This window comes from Oncorhynchus keta, chromosome 1 (genome assembly GCF_023373465.1).
Source record: "Oncorhynchus keta strain PuntledgeMale-10-30-2019 chromosome 1, Oket_V2, whole genome shotgun sequence".
NCBI lineage: Eukaryota > Metazoa > Chordata > Actinopteri > Salmoniformes > Salmonidae > Oncorhynchus > Oncorhynchus keta.
In genome coordinates this window covers 100201960-100222243 of record NC_068421.1, presented here as the reverse complement: position 1 = coordinate 100222243, position 20284 = coordinate 100201960, and the positions used below count along the sequence as shown (strand labels likewise).

The following is a 20284-nucleotide window of genomic DNA, read 5'->3' as shown; positions in this document are numbered from 1 at the left end:
AGCTGGGGGTGAAAGAAGAGCGATTACTATAGAGGAAACCAAGTCTAGATTTAACTTTAGCCAGCAGCTTTGATATGTGCTGATTTGAAAAACAGTGTACCATCTAGCCATACTCCCAAGTACTTGTATGAAGTGACTAAATCAAGCTCTAAACCCTCAGAGGTAGTAATCACACCTGTGGGGAGAAGGGCATTCTTCTTACCAAAGCACATGACCTTTGTTTTGGAGGTGTTCAGAACAAGGTTAAGGGCAGAGAAAGCTTGTTGGACACTAAGAAAGCTTTGTTGTAGAGCGTTTAATACAAAATCCAGGGAGGGGCTAGCTGAGTTTAAGACTGCATATGAATGGATGAGAGAGTGGATGAGAGAGCTTCCTACTGCCTGAGCTATGTTGTTGATGTAAATTGAGAAGAGTGTGGGGCCTAGGATTGAGCCTTGGGGTACACCCTTGGTGACAGGCAGTGGCTGAGATAGCAGATGTTCTGACTTTATGCTCTGCACTCTTTGAGAGCGGTAGTTAGCAAACCATGCCAAAGACCCATCAGAGACACCAATACTCCTTAACCGGCCCACAAGAATGGAATGGTCTACCATATCGAGAGACACCAATACTCCTTAACCGGCCCACAAGAATGGAATTGTGTACCATATCGAAAGCTTTGGCCAAGTCAATTAAAATAGCAGCACAGCATTGCTTAGTATCAAGGGCAAAGGTGACATCATTGAGGACCTTTAAAGTTGTAGTGACACATCCATAACCTGAGTGGAAACCAGATGGCATACCAGAGAGAATACTATAGACATCAAGAAAGCCAGTCAGTTGATTATTGACAAGTTTTTCCAACACTTTTGATAAACAGGGCTAAATAGAAATAGGCCTATAACAGTTAGGATCAGCTTGATCTCCCCCTTTTAAAGAAAGGACGAATCGTGGCTGCCTTCCAAGCAGTACGAACCTCCTCAGAGAGGAGAGTCAGGTTAAAAAGGTCAGAGAAAGGCTTGGCGATTATAGGGGCAGCAACCTTAAAGAAGAAAGAAGAAAGGGTCTAAACCAGGGGTGTCAAACATACGGCCCGCGGGCCGGAACCGGCCCCCAAGGAGGTTCGATCAGGCCCGCAGGATAATTTGAAAGTGGAAAAAATGCATAAAAGACATGGAATTAATATTTTTAATTCGCTGCAATTCATGGATTATCCGCTAAGGGGCGCACTCTTTCCATCAGAGTAGAAGACAAGCCGCATCACTGAGACAGACTGAAAACAGCAGACGGTATCAATGCGCCATCTGCTGCTTGTTACGACGTTGTTAATACCTTGGTCTCTACCTCTCCGCTACACCCTCATTAGCCAAAATGTCGTTATCCATACGGAGAAAAGTAGATAAGGAGTGTAGAATTTTCAAAGAAAAATGGACCACGTCCTATTTATTTACAGAGATGCACGGAAAACCTTTGTGCTTGGTGTGTTTGCAACAAGTTTCGGTATTGAAGGAATATAATATTCGACGCCACTACGAGACTCATCACAGCGAAAAACTAGACTAACACCTTTAAAATGCTGCCTTAGATACTGTTTGCATTGAAAGAATACAGCTCTGTGAAGATGAATCCTTACTGTGGTGATTTAAAAAATGTGCACTTTAATGTTAGTCAGCAGCTTCAAAACAAAAGTTGTGTGATGGAATTCTACTGTTCATACAACTCCATACATTTTCAGTATGTATTGTATGTGTATGTATGTTTCATGTATGAAGTTTACAGATTTACAGGACAGGCGAACACTTTCTTCATTACACATTTAAAATCACTCTCCTTAGTTTGTAAGGTGTACGCAGGGATTACATTTAGATTTTATATGTGTATGTGTAAGTGGTTTAAAAATTCCTTTCTTTAAAAGTCTCATTTAATCTTAAAGTGCATTACTATATTTTTCAGTACCAATTAAAGTTTTGTGCCTTTGTACAATCAGTGGGATCAGTTGCAATGCATATTTGTGAATGATAAAAGTAAATTGCACATTTGTCTAAGGAAATATGAGGTGTTTCATGAAATGTTTTGTAAAAGGATAGTTCATTAAATTTCAATATTTTCCTAATGTTCTCGTGCTTCTTTACACCAAAACAAAGGAAAGACATGATATTTTGGTTATTTATAGCAGAGTATGGTATAATTTTAATGGTCCGGCCCACTTGACATCTCCCTAGGCCGTATGTGGCCCACGATGCGAAATGAGTTTGACACCCCTGGTCTAAACCATCTGACCCAGATGTTTTTTGGGTCAAGTTTAAGGAGCCCCTTTAGCACCTTGGAGTAAGGGACTCCCTGCAGGGAGAAACTTTGTAGCAGGGCTAGGGAGGAGCGTCGGGGCTAGACGCATTAGAAGACGTGGGAGATGAGGAAATGTTGGACGGGCAAGGAGGCGTGGCTGAGTCAAATAGGAATCCTGACTTAATTAATGAAGTGGTGATTTAAAGAGCTCAGCCATGTGCTTCTTCTTATTAACAACCACATCAACTTTTAAGGGACATGCACAGCTGTGAGGAGGAGGGTTAATTCTCCAGGTCTTTAACCATTTTCCAGAACTTCTTGGGGTTAGACCCACAGAGAGAGAACTGCTACTTAAAGTAACTAACTTTGGCCTTCCGGATAGCCGGAGTACACTTTATTTCTCTTTTGCTTGATCGAGAGCCAGTCAGCCTGAGTGTGTGTGCCGAGCCTTTTGCCAAATGCAGTTTTTGAGGTGGAGTAACTCTGCAAGATCACATTTTGAGCCAGTCGAACCAGGGGCTGAACCTGTTTTTAATTCTCATTTTCTTTATGGGGCGCGTTTGTTAAAAATATATATATTTTCAGTGATATTGTTAAGTTCCAAGCGTCTTGGACAGAGGGGATCAAGCTGATTCTAGATCATGAAGGAAGGCTTGCTCATTGTTTATTTTTTAGCGAGCGTCTTTGACAAATCAGGACAGGTGGTTTCACTGAGCAGCCATTAAGAACACAGGCTGTAAAACAGTGATCTCTAAGGTCATTACAGAAAACACCAGCCTGATACCGATCAGGATTATTTGTGAGGAGAGTAGCTTTTTCTGGGTGTTTGGAGTCATACCTTGTGGGATTGGTACTAACCTGAGAAAAATTGAGGGAGTCCCATTGCTTTAGGACTTGGTCAGGTGATTTAAACATGTCCCAGTTTAGGTCACCAAGCAGGACAAATTCAGACTTAGTGTAAGGGGGCAGGAGAGAGCTTAGGGCAGGTAGGGTACAGGCCGGTGATGATGGAGGACGATAGCGCCCAGAAACAGTCAACAAAGAGCTATTTGAAAGTGTAATGCTTAAAACCAGCAGATCAAATGGTTTGGGGACCGATGGGTAAACAAGAAAGTTCATAGTCAACAAAGCATGCAGGAGTCATGAGGCAAATAGCAAAATGCACAAGATAAAAATACACAACGACTTGGGACTAGCCATTGTAAGTTCAGAATCACCCCTACCTTGTCACAACACAACTGATTGTCTTAAACACATTAAGAAGGAAAGAATTGCAACTATTTAAATTTTAAGAAGGCATACCTGTTAATCGAAATACATTCCAGGTGACCTATGGCCGATTGAGAGAATGCCAAGAGTGTGTAAAGCTGTCAAGGCAAAGGGTTTTGAAGACTTTGAAGAATCTCAAATATAAAATACACTGCTCAAAAAAATAAAGGGAACACTTAAACAACACAATGTAACTCCAAGTCAATCACACTTCTGTGAAATCATACTGTCCACTTGGGAAGCAACACTGATTGACAATCAATTTCACATGCTGTTGTGCAAATGGAATAGACATCAGGTGGAAATTATAGGCAATTAGCAAGACACCCCCAATAAAGGAGTGGTTCTGCAGGTGGTGACCACAGACCACTTCTCAGTTCCTATGCTTCCTGGCTGATGTTTTGGTCACTTTTGAATGCTGGCGGTGCTTTCACTCTAGTGGTAGCATGAGACGGAGTCTACAACCCACACAAGTGGCTGACTTGTTTTAAGGACATTACATCAAAGTTGGATCAGCCTGTAGTGTGGTTTTCCACTTTAATTTTGAGTGTGACTCCAAATCCAGACCTCCATGGGTTGATTAAATTAGATTTCCATTGATAATTTGTGTGTGATTTTGTTGTCAGCACATTCAACTATGTAAAGAAAAAAGTATTTAATAAGTATTCAATGCGAGCAGCTCATCCAGGATGGCACATCAATGCGAGCTGTGGCAAGAAGGTTTGCTGTGTCTGTCAGCGTAGTGTCCAGAGCATGGAGGCGCTACCAGGAGACAGGCCATTACATCAGGAGACGTGGAGGAGGCCGTAGGAGGGCAACAACCCAGCAGCAGGACCGCTACCTCCGTGCAAGGAGGAGCAGGAGGAGCACTGCCAGAGCCCTACAAAATGACCTCCAGCAGGCCACAAATGTGCATGTGTCTGCTCAAACGGTCAGGAACAGACTCCATGAGGGTGGTATGAGGGCCCGATGTCAACAGGTGGGGGTTGTGCTTACAGCCCAACACCGTGCAGGACGTTTGGCATTTGCCAGAGAACACCAAGATTGGCAAATTCGCCACTGGCGCCCTGTGCTCTTCACAGATGAAAGCAGGTTCACACTGAGCACGTGACAGACGTGACCGAGTCTGGAGATGCCGTGGAGAACGTTCTGCTGCCTACAACATCCTCCAGCATGACTGGTTTGGCGGTGGGTCAGTCATGGTGTGGGGTGGCATTTCTTTGGGGGGGTCGCACAGCCCTCCATGTGCTCGCCAGAGGTAGCCTGACTGCCATTAGGTACCAAGATGGGATCCTCAGATGCCTTGTGAGCTCATATGCTGGTGCGGTTGGCCCTGGGTTCCTCCTAATGCAAGACAATGCTAGACCTCATGTGGCTGGAGTGTGTCAGCAGTTCCTGCAAGAGGAAGGCATTCATGCTATGGACTGGCCCGCCCGTTCCCCAGAACTGAATCCAATTGAGCACATCTGGGACATCATGTCTCTCTCCATCCACCAACGCCACGTTGCACCACAATACCGATTTACGATTGTTATAAACTTGAAATCGGCCCTAATTAATCAGCCATTCCGATTGATTGGTCGACCTCTAGTCACCAGGCTGCTCGTTATGGCGCACACCTGTCACCATCGTTACGCGCATCAGCGTATTATGACACTCCTGGGCTCCATCACCTCCTGAACTACCTGGCCTATATATGTCACTCCGTTTGGTTCCTTCCCCAGACATCATTGTTTCAGTTTCTTGTCTGTGCGTTGTTCGTGTTTCTTCTTTTATTCATTAAATTATGCACTCCCAGAATTTGCTTCCCGACTTTCAGGGCACATCGTTATAGAATGATGCCTCACCAAATGGAAGCATCAGGGAGTGTTTTTTTTTGTTTTGGAGGTGATGTCGGGTCCAGGTGTTAGAACCGGAGCTGCCTGGGAGGCCTCAGCAGCTTTTTCAGGTTCCCCTGCCTCAGCTGGCTCGACGGGTTCCCCTGCCTCAGCTGGCTCGACGGGTTCCCCTGCCTCAGCTGGCTCGACGGGTTCCCCTGCCTCAGCTGGCTCGACGGGTTCCCCTGCCTCAGCGGGTTCGATAGGCTCACATGCCTCAGCTGTGTGAACAGGTTCCCGTGCCTTGACCGAGGCAGCTGAGGAAGTCTCAGCCGGCTCATCAGTCTCACGCCTCAGCCGGGTTCATCAGTTTTCTGCGCCTCAGCAGAGGCGACCAGTCCGCTCCTGATCCCCGGGATCGTCCCTGTGGTTGGCGTCCTGCAGCCGTAGCCGAACACGCCGGGGACTGGGTACTGTCACGTATGCTCTCTCTCCGGTGCTCTAGGTCGCCATGCTCCCACGCCTCAGCTGGATCGACAGGTTCCCACGCCTTAGCAGAGTTGTCCGCTCCTGATCCCCAGGATCGTCGTCTTGGTCGGTGTCCTGCGGCCGGGGAGGGGGTACTGTCACGTTGTGCTCCCACTCCCTCTCCTCACCACGCTGCTCGTTAAGGCGCACACCGGTCACCATCGTTACGCGCATCTGCACATTTTGACACTCACCTGGACAACCTCCTTGTTGTCTGCCCGTTCCTTCCCCAGACGTCATTGTTTGTTTGTTGTCTGTGCGTATTTCTTGTTTTGTTCATTAAATTATGCACTCCCTGAACTTGCTTCCCGACTCTCAGCGCACATCGTTATAAGAACAATATTGGCAGGCCAGGTATATATCCAATATGCTGTGATAATGTATTAGACCTACTGCACAAACCCCATTCCTACAGAACCGTTTTTATTAGGTTCATGTTCAAAAATATCTATATCTGAGCGGTAATTCTCGGCTTGCTGTGAAAGTGATCTTGACTCTTGTCATTACAAAGTGTAATTAAAACTTCACCATGCTCAAAGGGATGTTCATCTGCTTTTTAACACATCTACACATCTACCAATCAGTGCCCCTCTTTGCGAGGCATTCGAAAAGCTCCCTGGTCTTTGTAGTTTAATCTGTGCTTGAAATTCACTACTCGATTGAGTGTCCTAACAGATAATTGTATGTGCGGGGTACAGAGATAGGGTAGTCATTCAAAAATGATTGAGCACTGAATGAGTCCATGCCACTTATTATGAGACTTGTTAAGCACATTTTTACTCCTGAAATGATTTAGGCTTGCTATAACAAAGGGGTTGAAAACTTATTGACTGAAGACATTTCAGCTATTTTTTTCTTCTTAATTTAAAAAAAATAATTGACAAAAAATCCACTTTGACATTATGGGGTATTGTGTGTAGTAGGCCAGTGACACATCTCAATTTAATCCCTTTTAAATTCAGTCTGTAACACAACAAATGCGCAAAAAGTAAAGGGTAAAGTACTTTCTGAAGGCACTGTATGACCTCATCTTGTTAGGACAAGTTGACTGAGTGAGTAATGTCAAAAACAAATATTAATCCAGGTTAACACAGACACACCCTCAGATGAGAGAGAACACAAAACTGAAAACCTTCAATAATCTTGTTTTAGAACTGTAGAACCGACTGGATGTTTCACTAACGTACAAGAATTCGAAATCTTGTTGTCTGTCTGCCTGTTGCTGCGGTGGTGAGGGTTGCTGTCTGTTACTGCAGTGGTGAGGGTTGTTGTCTGTCTGTTGCTGCAGTGGTGAGGGTTGTTGTCTGTCTGCCTGTTGCTGCAGTGGTGAGGGTTGTTGTCTGTTTCTGCAGTGGTGAGGGTTGCTGTCTGTTTCTGCAGTGGTGAGGGTTGCTGTCTGTTTCTGCAGTGGTGAGGGTTGCTGTCTGTTTCTGCAGTGGTGAGGGTTGTTGTCTGTCTGTTTCTGCAGTGGTGAGGGTTGTTGTCTGTCTGTTTCTGCAGTGGTGAGGGTTGTTGTCTGTTTCTGCAGTGGTGAGGGTTGTTGTCTGTCTGTTTCTGCAGTGGTGAGGGTTGTTGTCTGTCTGTTACTGCAGTGGTGAGGGTTGTTGTCTGTCTGTTTCTGCAGTGGTGAGGGTTGTTGTCTGTTTCTGCAGTGGTGGGGGTTGTTGTCTGTCTGTTTCTGCAGTGGTGGGGGTTGTTGTCTGTCTGTTTCTGCAGTGGTGAGGGTTGTTGTCTGTTTCTGCAGTAGTGAGGGTTGTTGTCTGTTTCTGCAGTGGTGAGGGTTGTTGTCTGTTACTGCAGTGGTGAGGGTTGTTGTCTGTTTCTGCAGTGGTGGGGGTTGCTGTCTGTTACTGCAGTGGTGAGGGTTGTTGTCTGTTTCTGCAGTGGTGGGGGTTGCTGTCTGTTACTGCAGTGGTGAGGGTTGTTGTCTGTCTGTTTCTGCAGTGGTGAGGGTTGTTGTCTGTTTCTGCAGTGGTGAGGGTTGTTGTCTGTTTCTGCAGTGGTGAGGGTTGTTGTCTGTTTCTGCAGTGGTGAGGGTTGTTGTCTGTTTCTGCAGTGGTGAGGGTTGCTGTCTGTTTCTGCAGTGGTGAGGGTTGCTGTCTGTTTCTGCAGTGGTGAGGGTTGCTGTCTGTTTCTGCAGTGGTGAGGGTTGTTGTCTGTTTCTGCAGTGGTGAGGGTTGTTGGCTGTTTCTGTAGTGGTGAGGGTTGCTGGCTGTTTCTGTAGTGGTGAGGGTTGCTGTCTGTTACTGGAGTGGTGAGGGTTGTTGTCTGTCTGTTGCTGCAGTGGTGAGGGTTGTTGTCTGTCTGTTGCTGCAGTGGTGAGGGTTGTTGTCTGTCTGTTGCTGCAGTGGTGAGGGTTGTTGTCTGTCTGTTTCTGCAGTGGTGAGGGTTGTTGTCTGTCTGTTGCTGCAGTGGTGAGGGTTGTTGTCTGTCTGTTTCTGCAGTGGTGAGGGTTGTTGTCTGTTTCTGCAGTGGTGAGGGTTGTTGTCTGTCTGTTTCTGCAGTGGTGAGGGTTGTTGTCTGTTTCTGCAGTGGTGGGGGTTGTTGTCTGTTTCTGCAGTGGTGAGGGTTGTTGTCTGTCTGTTTCTGCAGTGGTGAGGGTTGCTGTCTGTTTCTGCAGTGGTGGGGGTTGTTGTCTGTCTGTTTCTGCAGTGGTGAGGGTTGTTGTCTGTCTGTTGCTGCAGTGGTGAGGGTTGTTGTCTGTCTGTTGCTGCAGTGGTGAGGGTTGTTGTCTGTCTGTTGCTGCAGTGGTGAGGGTTGTTGTCTGTCTGTTTCTGCAGTGGTGAGGGTTGTTGTCTGTCTGTTGCTGCAGTGGTGAGGGTTGTTGTCTGTCTGTTTCTGCAGTGGTGAGGGTTGTTGTCTGTCTGTTGCTGCAGTGGTGAGGGTTGTTGTCTGTCTGTTTCTGCAGTGGTGGGGGTTGCTGTCTGTCTGTTTCTGCAGTGGTGAGGGTTGCTGTCTGTCTGTTACTGCAGTGGTGGGGGTTGCTGTCTGTTACTGCAGTGGTGGGGGTTGCTGTCTGTCTGTTACTGCAGTGGTGAGGGTTGTTGTCTGTTTGTTACTGCAGTGGTGAGGGTTGTTGTCTGTCTGTTGCTGTAGTGGTGAGGGTTGTTGTCTGTCTGTTGCTGTAGTGGTGAGGGTTGTAGTCTGATGGCGAGGGTTCTAGTCTGATGGATGGTGAGTTTACAACATTTATGTTCTATCTTCCTCTCAGAGCCACGTTCCAGGGAGGAAGTCAGCAGAATATTCCCAACTGGAGAGCCAACCTGCCCAACAGGACAACAACACCACTGCGAGGTGAGCATCTCTCATTAATATCCCTGCAGTTATACAGTTACACTACATTGCTGTCTGGGGAAAGTTGCTCTCATAGCAATCCTCCAAGGAGAAATTTAAACTGGAGTGTTTGAGTTTTGTCTCGCCCTGTGAAATGGATGATCGTCTTAATGTAGTGTAGCATGTCTGTAGCCCTGTCAGACCAGTGGTATGTAGTGTAGCATGTCTGTAGCCCTGTCAGACCAGTGGTATGTAGTGTAGCATGTCTGTAGCCCTGTCAGACCAGTGGTATGTAGTGTAGCATGTCTGTAGCCCTGTCAGACCAGTGGTATGTAGTGTAGCATGTCTGTAGCCCTGTCAGACCAGTGGTATGTAGTGTAGCATGGCTGTAGCCCTGTCAGACCAGTGGTATGTAATGTAGCATGTCTGTAGCCCTGTCAGACCAGTGGTATGTAATGTAGCATGGCTGTAGCCCTGTCAGACCAGTGGTATGTAATGTAGCATGTCTGTAGCCCTGTCAGACCAGTGGTATGTAATGTAGCATGTCTGTAGCCCTGTCAGACCAGTGGTATGTAGTGTAGCATGTCTGTAGCCCTGTCAGACCAGTGGTATGTAATGTAGCATGTCTGTAGCCCTGTCAGACCAGTGGTATGTAGTGTAGCATGGCTGTAGCCCTGTCAGACCAGTGGTATGTAATGTAGCATGTCTGTAGCCCTGTCAGACCAGTGGTATGTAATGTAGCATGACTGTAGCCCTGTCAGACCAGTGGTATGTAGTGTAGCATGACTGTAGCCCTGTCAGACCAGTGGTATGTAATGTAGCATGTCTGTAGCCCTGTCAGACCAGTGGTATGTAGTGTAGCATGGCTGTAGCCCTGTCAGACCAGTGGTATGTAATGTAGCATGACTGTAGCCCTGTCAGACCAGTGGTATGTAGTGTAGCATGGCTGTAGCCCTGTCAGACCAGTGGTATGTAATGTAGCATGACTGTAGCCCTGTCAGACCAGTGGTATGTAGTGTAGCATGGCTGTAGCCCTGTCAGACCAGTGGTATGTAATGTAGCATGTCTGTAGCCCTGTCAGACCAGTGGTATGTAGTGTAGCATGACTGTAGCCCTGTCAGACCAGTGGTATGTAATGTAGCATGTCTGTAGCCCTGTCAGACCAGTGGTATGTAATGTAGCATGACTGTAGCCCTGTCAGACCAGTGGTATGTAATGTAGCATGTCTGTAGCCCTGTCAGACCAGTGGTATGTAATGTAGCATGACTGTAGCCCTGTCAGACCAGTGGTATGTAGTGTAGCATGTCTGTAGCCCTGTCAGACCAGTGGTATGTAGTGTAGCATGTCTGTAGCCCTGTCAGACCAGTGGTATGTAATGTAGCATGTCTGTAGCCCTGTCAGACCAGTGGTATGTAGTGTAGCATGTCTGTAGCCCTGTCAGACCAGTGGTATGTAATGTAGCATGTCTGTAGCCCTGTCAGACCAGTGGTATGTAATGTAGCATGTCTGTAGCCCTGTCAGACCAGTGGTATGTAGTGTAGCATGTCTGTAGCCCTGTCAGACCAGTGGTATGTAATGTAGCATGGCTGTAGCCCTGTCAGACCAGTGGTATGTAGTGTAGCATGTCTGTAGCCCTGTCAGACCAGTGGTATGTAGTGTAGCATGTCTGTAGCCCTGTCAGACCAGTGGTATGTAGTGTAGCATGTCTGTAGCCCTGTCAGACCAGTGGTATGTAGTGTAGCATGTCTGTAGCCCTGTCAGACCAGTGGTATGTAATGTAGCATGTCTGTAGCCCTGTCAGACCAGTGGTATGTAGTGTAGCATGTCTGTAGCCCTGTCAGACCAGTGGTATGTAATGTAGCATGTCTGTAGCCCTGTCAGACCAGTGGTATGTAGTGTAGCATGTCTGTAGCCCTGTCAGACCAGTGGTATGTAGTGTAGCATGTCTGTAGCCCTGTCAGACCAGTGGTATGTAGTGTAGCATGTCTGTAGCCCTGTCAGACCAGTGGTATGTAGTGTAGCATGTCTGTAGCCCTGTCAGACCAGTGGTATGTAGTGTAGCATGTCTGTAGCCCTGTCAGACCAGTGGTATGTAGTGTAGCATGTCTGTAGCCCTGTCAGACCAGTGGTATGTAGTGTAGCATGTCTGTAGCCCTGTCAGACCAGTGGTATGTAATGTAGCATGTCTGTAGCCCTGTCAGACCAGTGGTATGTAATGTAGCATGGCTGTAGCCCTGTCAGACCAGTGATATGTAGTGTAGCATGGCTGTAGCACTGTCAGACCAGTGGTATGTAATGTAGCATGTCTGTAGCCCTGTCAGACCAGTGGTATGTAGTGTAGCATGTCTGTAGCACTGTCAGACCAGTGGTATGTAATGTAGCATGTCTGTAGCCCTGTCAGACCAGTGGTATGTAGTGTAGCATGTCTGTAGCCCTGTCAGACCAGTGCTATGTAGTGTAGCATGGCTGTAGCCCTGTCAGACCAGTGGTATGTAATGTAGCATGTCTGTAGCCCTGTCAGACCAGTGGTATGTAGTGTAGCATGTCTGTAGCCCTGTCAGACCAGTGGTATGTAATGTAGCATGTCTGTAGCCCTGTCAGACCAGTGGTATGTAATGTAGCATGTCTGTAGCCCTGTCAGACCAGTGGTATGTAATGTAGCATGTCTGTAGCCCTGTCAGACCAGTGGTATGTAATGTAGCATGTCTGTAGCCCTGTCAGACCAGTGGTATGTAATGTAGCATGTCTGTAGCCCTGTCAGACCAGTGGTATGTAATGTAGCATGGCTGTAGCCCTGTCAGACCAGTGGTATGTAGTGTAGCATGGCTGTAGCCCTGTCAGACCAGTGGTATGTAATGTAGCATGTCTGTAGCCCTGTCAGACCAGTGGTATGTAATGTAGCATGGCTTTAGCCCTGTCAGACCAGTGGTATGTAGTGTAGCATGTCTGTAGCACTGTCAGACCAGTGGTATGTAATGTAGCATGTCTGTAGCCCTGTCAGACCAGTGGTATGTAGTGTAGCATGTCTGTAGCCCTGTCAGACCAGTGGTATGTAGTGTAGCATGGCTGTAGCCCTGTCAGACCAGTGGTATGTAATGTAGCATGTCTGTAGCCCTGTCAGACCAGTGGTATGTAGTGTAGCATGTCTGTAGCACTGTCAGACCAGTGGTATGTAATGTAGCATGGCTGTAGCCCTGTCAGACCAGTGGTATGTAATGTAGCATGTCTGTAGCCCTGTCAGACCAGTGGTATGTAATGTAGCATGTCTGTAGCCCTGTCAGACCAGTGGTATGTAATGTAGCATGTCTGTAGCCCTGTCAGACCAGTGGTATGTAGTGTAGCATGGCTGTAGCCCTGTCAGACCAGTGGTATGTAGTGTAGCATGGCTGTAGCCCTGTCAGACCAGTGGTATGTAATGTAGCATGTCTGTAGCCCTGTCAGACCAGTGGTATGTAATGTAGCATGGCTGTAGCCCTGTCAGACCAGTGGTATGTAGTGTAGCATGTCTGTAGCCCTGTCAGACCAGTGGTATGTAATGTAGCATGGCTGTAGCCCTGTCAGACCAGTGGTATGTAGTGTAGCATGTCTGTAGCCCTGTCAGACCAGTGGTATGTAGTGTAGCATGTCTGTAGCCCTGTCAGACCAGTGGTATGTAGTGTAGCATGTCTGTAGCACTGTCAGACCAGTGGTATGTAATGTAGCATGTCTGTAGCCCTGTCAGACCAGTGGTATGTAGTGTAGCATGTCTGTAGCCCTGTCAGACCAGTGGTATGTAGTGTAGCATGGCTGTAGCCCTGTCAGACCAGTGGTATGTAATGTAGCATGTCTGTAGCCCTGTCAGACCAGTGGTATGTAGTGTAGCATGTCTGTAGCACTGTCAGACCAGTGGTATGTAATGTAGCATGTCTGTAGCCCTGTCAGACCAGTGGTATGTAATGTAGCATGTCTGTAGCCCTGTCAGACCAGTGGTATGTAATGTAGCATGGCTGTAGCCCTGTCAGACCAGTGGTATGTAGTGTAGCATGGCTGTAGCCCTGTCAGACCAGTGGTATGTAATGTAGCATGTCTGTAGCCCTGTCAGACCAGTGGTATGTAATGTAGCATGTCTGTAGCCCTGTCAGACCAGTGGTATGTAATGTAGCATGTCTGTAGCCCTGTCAGACCAGTGGTATGTAATGTAGCATGTCTGTAGCCCTGTCAGACCAGTGGTATGTAGTGTAGCATGTCTGTAGCCCTGTCAGACCAGTGGTATGTAGTGTAGCATGGCTGTAGCCCTGTCAGACCAGTGGTATGTAATGTAGCATGGCTGTAGCCCTGTCAGACCAGTGGTATGTAATGTAGCATGGCTGTAGCCCTGTCAGACCAGTGGTATGTAGTGTAGCATGGCTGTAGCCCTGTCAGACCAGTGGTATGTAATGTAGCATGGCTGTAGCCCTGTCAGACCAGTGGTATGTAATGTAGCATGGCTGTAGCCCTGTCAGACCAGTGGTATGTAGTGTAGCATGGCTGTAGCCCTGTCAGACCAGTGGTATGTAATGTAGCATGTCTGTAGCCCTGTCAGACCAGTGGTATGTAGTGTAGCATGTCTGTAGCCCTGTCAGACCAGTGGTATGTAGTGTAGCATGTCTGTAGCCCTGTCAGACCAGTGGTATGTAGTGTAGCATGTCTGTAGCCCTGTCAGACCAGTGGTATGTAGTGTAGCATGTCTGTAGCCCTGTCAGACCAGTGGTATGTAGTGTAGCATGTCTGTAGCCCTGTCAGACCAGTGGTATGTAGTGTAGCATGTCTGTAGCCCTGTCAGACCAGTGGTATGTAATGTAGCATGTCTGTAGCCCTGTCAGACCAGTGGTATGTAGTGTAGCATGTCTGTAGCCCTGTCAGACCAGTGGTATGTAATGTAGCATGTCTGTAGCCCTGTCAGACCAGTGGTATGTAATGTAGCATGTCTGTAGCCCTGTCAGACCAGTGGTATGTAATGTAGCATGGCTGTAGCCCTGTCAGACCAGTGGTATGTAATGTAGCATGTCTGTAGCCCTGTCAGACCAGTGGTATGTAGTGTAGCATGTCTGTAGCCCTGTCAGACCAGTGGTATGTAATGTAGCATGGCTGTAGCCCTGTCAGACCAGTGGTATGTAATGTAGCATGGCTGTAGCCCTGTCAGACCAGTGGTATGTAGTGTAGCATGTCTGTAGCCCTGTCAGACCAGTGGTATGTAATGTAGCATGTCTGTAGCCCTGTCAGACCAGTGGTATGTAGTGTAGCATGGCTGTAGCCCTGTCAGACCAGTGGTATGTAGTGTAGCATGTCTGTAGCCCTGTCAGACCAGTGGTATGTAGTGTAGCATGGCTGTAGCCCTGTCAGACCAGTGGTATGTAGTGTAGCATGTCTGTAGCCCTGTCAGACCAGTGGTATGTAATGTAGCATGGCTGTAGCCCTGTCAGACCAGTGGTATGTAGTGTAGCATGTCTGTAGCCCTGTCAGACCAGTGGTATGTAGTGTAGCATGGCTGTAGCCCTGTCAGACCAGTGGTATGTAATGTAGCATGGCTGTAGCCCTGTCAGACCAGTGGTATGTAGTGTAGCATGTCTGTAGCCCTGTCAGACCAGTGGTATGTAATGTAGCATGGCTGTAGCCCTGTCAGACCAGTGGTATGTAGTGTAGCATGTCTGTAGCCCTGTCAGACCAGTGGTATGTAGTGTAGCATGTCTGTAGCCCTGTCAGACCAGTGGTATGTAATGTAGCATGGCTGTAGCCCTGTCAGACCAGTGGTATGTAGTGTAGCATGTCTGTAGCCCTGTCAGACCAGTGGTATGTAATGTAGCATGTCTGTAGCCCTGTCAGACCAGTGGTATGTAATGTAGCATGTCTGTAGCCCTGTCAGACCAGTGGTATGTAATGTAGCATGGCTGTAGCCCTGTCAGACCAGTGGTATGTAGTGTAGCATGTCTGTAGCCCTGTCAGACCAGTGGTATGTAGTGTAGCATGTCTGTAGCCCTGTCAGACCAGTGGTATGTAATGTAGCATGTCTGTAGCCCTGTCAGACCAGTGGTATGTAGTGTAGCATGTCTGTAGCCCTGTCAGACCAGTGGTATGTAGTGTAGCATGTCTGTAGCCCTGTCAGACCAGTGGTATGTAATGTAGCATGTCTGTAGCCCTGTCAGACCAGTGGTATGTAATGTAGCATGTCTGTAGCCCTGTCAGACCAGTGGTATGTAATGTAGCATGTCTGTAGCCCTGTCAGACCAGTGGTATGTAGTGTAGCATGTCTGTAGCCCTGTCAGACCAGTGGTATGTAGTGTAGCATGGCTGTAGCCCTGTCAGACCAGTGGTATGTAGTGTAGCATGTCTGTAGCCCTGTCAGACCAGTGGTATGTGGTGTAGCATGTCTGTAGCCCTGTCAGACCAGTGGTATGTAGTGTAGCATGTCTGTAGCCCTGTCAGACCAGTGGTATGTAATGTAGCATGTCTGTAGCCCTGTCAGACCAGTGGTATGTAGTGTAGCATGTCTGTAGCCCTGTCAGACCAGTGGTATGTAGTGTAGCATGGCTGTAGCCCTGTCAGACCAGTGGTATGTAATGTAGCATGTCTGTAGCCCTGTCAGACCAGTGGTATGTAGTGTAGCATGGCTGTAGCCCTGTCAGACCAGTGGTATGTAGTGTAGCATGGCTGTAGCCCTGTCAGACCAGTGGTATGTAATGTAGCATGTCTGTAGCCCTGTCAGACCAGTGGTATGTAGTGTAGCATGTCTGTAGCCCTGTCAGACCAGTGGTATGTAGTGTAGCATGTCTGTAGCCCTGTCAGACCAGTGGTATGTAGTGTAGCATGTCTGTAGCCCTGTCAGACCAGTGGTATGTAATGTAGCATGTCTGTAGCCCTGTCAGACCAGTGGTATGTAATGTAGCATGTCTGTAGCCCTGTCAGACCAGTGGTATGTAGTGTAGCATGTCTGTAGCCCTGTCAGACCAGTGGTATGTAGTGTAGCATGGCTGTAGCCCTGTCAGACCAGTGGTATGTAATGTAGCATGTCTGTAGCCCTGTCAGACCAGTGGTATGTAATGTAGCATGTCTGTAGCCCTGTCAGACCAGTGGTATGTGGTGTAGCATGTCTGTAGCCCTGTCAGACCAGTGGTATGTAGTGTAGCATGTCTGTAGCCCTGTCAGACCAGTGGTATGTGGTGTAGCATGTCTGTAGCCCTGTCAGACCAGTGGTATGTGGTGTAGCATGTCTGTAGCCCTGTCAGACCAGTGGTATGTAGTGTAGCATGGCTGTAGCCCTGTCAGACCAGTGGTATGTAGTGTAGCATGTCTGTAGCCCTGTCAGACCAGTGGTATGTAGTGTAGCATGGCTGTAGCCCTGTCAGACCAGTGGTATGTAGTGTAGCATGTCTGTAGCCCTGTCAGACCAGTGGTATGTAGTGTAGCATGGCTGTAGCCCTGTCAGACCAGTGGTATGTAGTGTAGCATGTCTGTAGCCCTGTCAGACCAGTGGTATGTAATGTAGCATGACTGTAACCCTGTCAGACCAGTGGTATGTAATGTAGCATGGCTGTAGCCCTGTCAGACCAGTGGTATGTAGTGTAGCATGTCTGTAGCCCTGTCAGACCAGTGGTATGTAGTGTAGCATGTCTGTAGCCCTGTCAGACCAGTGGTATGTAATGTAGCATGTCTGTAGCCCTGTCAGACCAGTGGTATGTAATGTAGCATGGCTGTAGCCCTGTCAGACCAGTGGTATGTAGTGTAGCATGTCTGTAGCCCTGTCAGACCAGTGGTATGTAATGTAGCATGTCTGTAGCCCTGTCAGACCAGTGGTATGTAGTGTAGCATGTCTGTAGCCCTGTCAGACCAGTGGTATGTAGTGTAGCATGTCTGTAGCCCTGTCAGACCAGTGGTATGTAGTGTAGCATGTCTGTAGCCCTGTCAGACCAGTGGTATGTAATGTAGCATGTCTGTAGCCCTGTCAGACCAGTGGTATGTAGTGTAGCATGTCTGTAGCCCTGTCAGACCAGTGGTATGTAGTGTAGCATGGCTGTAGCCCTGTCAGACCAGTGGTATGTAATGTAGCATGGCTGTAGCCCTGTCAGACCAGTGGTATGTAGTGTAGCATGTCTGTAGCCCTGTCAGACCAGTGGTATGTAATGTAGCATGTCTGTAGCCCTGTCAGACCAGTGGTATGTAGTGTAGCATGTCTGTAGCCCTGTCAGACCAGTGGTATGTAGTGTAGCATGTCTGTAGCCCTGTCAGACCAGTGGTATGTAGTGTAGCATGGCTGTAGCCCTGTCAGACCAGTGGTATGTAATGTAGCATGGCTGTAGCCCTGTCAGACCAGTGGTATGTAATGTAGCATGTCTGTAGCCCTGTCAGACCAGTGGTATGTAGTGTAGCATGTCTGTAGCCCTGTCAGACCAGTGGTATGTAGTGTAGCATGTCTGTAGCCCTGTCAGACCAGTGGTATGTAGTGTAGCATGTCTGTAGCCCTGTCAGACCAGTGGTATGTAATGTAGCATGTCTGTAGCCCTGTCAGACCAGTGGTATGTAGTGTAGCATGTCTGTAGCCCTGTCAGACCAGTGGTATGTAGTGTAGCATGTCTGTAGCCCTGTCAGACCAGTGGTATGTAGTGTAGCATGGCTGTAGCCCTGTCAGACCAGTGGTATGTAATGTAGCATGTCTGTAGCCCTGTCAGACCAGTGGTATGTAATGTAGCATGTCTGTAGCCCTGTCAGACCAGTGGTATGTAGTGTAGCATGTCTGTAGCCCTGTCAGACCAGTGGTATGTAGTGTAGCATGTCTGTAGCCCTGTCAGACCAGTGGTATGTGGTGTAGCATGTCTGTAGCCCTGTCAGACCAGTGGTATGTGGTGTAGCATGTCTGTAGCCCTGTCAGACCAGTGGTATGTAGTGTAGCATGGCTGTAGCCCTGTCAGACCAGTGGTATGTAGTGTAGCATGTCTGTAGCCCTGTCAGACCAGTGGTATGTAGTGTAGCATGGCTGTAGCCCTGTCAGACCAGTGGTATGTAGTGTAGCATGTCTGTAGCCCTGTCAGACCAGTGGTATGTAGTGTAGCATGGCTGTAGCCCTGTCAGACCAGTGGTATGTAGTGTAGCATGTCTGTAGCCCTGTCAGACCAGTGGTATGTAATGTAGCATGACTGTAACCCTGTCAGACCAGTGGTATGTAATGTAGCATGGCTGTAGCCCTGTCAGACCAGTGGTATGTAGTGTAGCATGTCTGTAGCCCTGTCAGACCAGTGGTATGTAGTGTAGCATGTCTGTAGCCCTGTCAGACCAGTGGTATGTAATGTAGCATGTCTGTAGCCCTGTCAGACCAGTGGTATGTAATGTAGCATGGCTGTAGCCCTGTCAGACCAGTGGTATGTAGTGTAGCATGTCTGTAGCCCTGTCAGACCAGTGGTATGTAATGTAGCATGTCTGTAGCCCTGTCAGACCAGTGGTATGTAGTGTAGCATGTCTGTAGCCCTGTCAGACCAGTGGTATGTAGTGTAGCATGTCTGTAGCCCTGTCAGACCAGTGGTATGTAATGTAGCATGTCTGTAGCCCTGTCAGACCAGTGGTATGTAATGTAGCATGGCTGTAGCCCTGTCAGACCAGTGGTATGTAGTGTAGCATGGCTGTAGCCCTGTCAGACCAGTGGTATGTAATGTAGCATGACTGTAACCCTGTCAGACCAGTGGTATGTAATGTAGCATGGCTGTAGCCCTGTCAGACCAGTGGTATGTAATGTAGCATGGCTGTAGCCCTGTCAGACCAGTGGTATGTAATGTAGCATGGCTGTAGCCCTGTCAGACCAGTGGTATGTAATGTAGCATGGCTGTAACCCTGTCAGACCAGTGGTATGTAATGTAGCATGACTGTAACCCTGTCAGACCAGTGATATGTAATGTAGCATGTCTGTAGCCCTGTCAGACCAGTGGTATGTAGTGTAGCATGTCTGTAGCCCTGTCAGACCAGTGGTATGTAATGTAGCATGGCTGTAACCCTGTCAGACCAGTGGTATGTAATGTAGCATGGCTGTAGCCCTGTCAGACCAGTGGTATGTAGTGTAGCATGGCTGTAGCCCTGTCAGACCAGTGGTATGTAATGTAGCATGACTGTAACCCTGTCAGACCAGTGATATGTAATGTAGCATGACTGTAACCCAGCTGTGACAACACACACAGTTGCTCCCTGGCCCGGCAGGCTGCTCATATGTCAACATCAGACCTTCGGCTAGACAAGACCGGTCCGTCTGCTGCAGGCATGTGGCTCTTTAGCTCTCTACTAGACCCCCAAAATGGCCATTGTTCGGTTCAGCGATATCTGAAATATCATAGCCAGTCGTGATCACGCTCAGCCAATTTGAGTAAGACCTTTAAACAAGTCAACATTCACAAAGCCGCAGGGCCAGACAGATTACCAGGATGTGTACTCTAAGCATGCACGGACCAACTGGCAAGTGACTTCACTGACATTTTCAACCTCTCCCTGCCAGAGTCTGTAATACCAACATGTTTCAAGCAGACCACCATAGTCCCTGTGCCCAAGAACACTAAGGTAACCTGCCTAAATGACTACTGACCTGTAGCATTCACGTCTGTAGCCATGAAATGCATTGACATTCTGGTCATGGCTCACATCAACACCATTATCCCAGAAACCCTTGACCCACTCCAATTTGCATACCGCTCCAACAGATGATGCAATCTCTATTACACTCCACACTGCCCTTTCCCACCTGGACAAAAGGAACACCTATGTGAGAATGCTATTCATTGACTACAGCTCAGCATTCAACACCATAGTACCCTCAAAGCTGAGGACCCTGGGACTAAACACCTTCCTCTGCAACTGGATCCTGGACTTCCTGACGGGCCGCCCCCAGGTGGTAAGGATCGGCAACAACATATCCACCTCGCTGATCCTCAACACAGGAGCTCCCCAGGGGTGCGTGCTCAGTCCCCTCCTGTTCACTCATGACTGCACGGCCAGGCATGACTCCAACACCGTCATTAAGTTTGCTGATGACACAACAGTGGGGGCCTGATCACCGACAGTGATGAGACAGCCTATAGGGAGGAGGTCAGAGACCTGGTGGTAGGCCTGATCACTGACAACGATGAGACAGCCTATAGGGAAGA

General features: G+C 48.1%; 1 protein-coding gene across 3 annotated transcripts in view; it reads left to right on the top strand.

Moving 5' to 3' along the window:
* shroom2a (shroom family member 2a) overlaps positions 1 to 20284 on the top strand; it is a 108088-nt gene that overhangs the window by 64423 nt on the left and 23381 nt on the right. For all 3 annotated transcript variants that reach the window (XM_052468996.1, XM_052468994.1, XM_052468997.1), the window contains one exon: positions 9091 to 9173. In XM_052468996.1, the coding sequence (XP_052324956.1) occupies positions 9091 to 9173 (83 nt within the window). The remainder of the gene's footprint in view (positions 1 to 9090; positions 9174 to 20284) is intronic.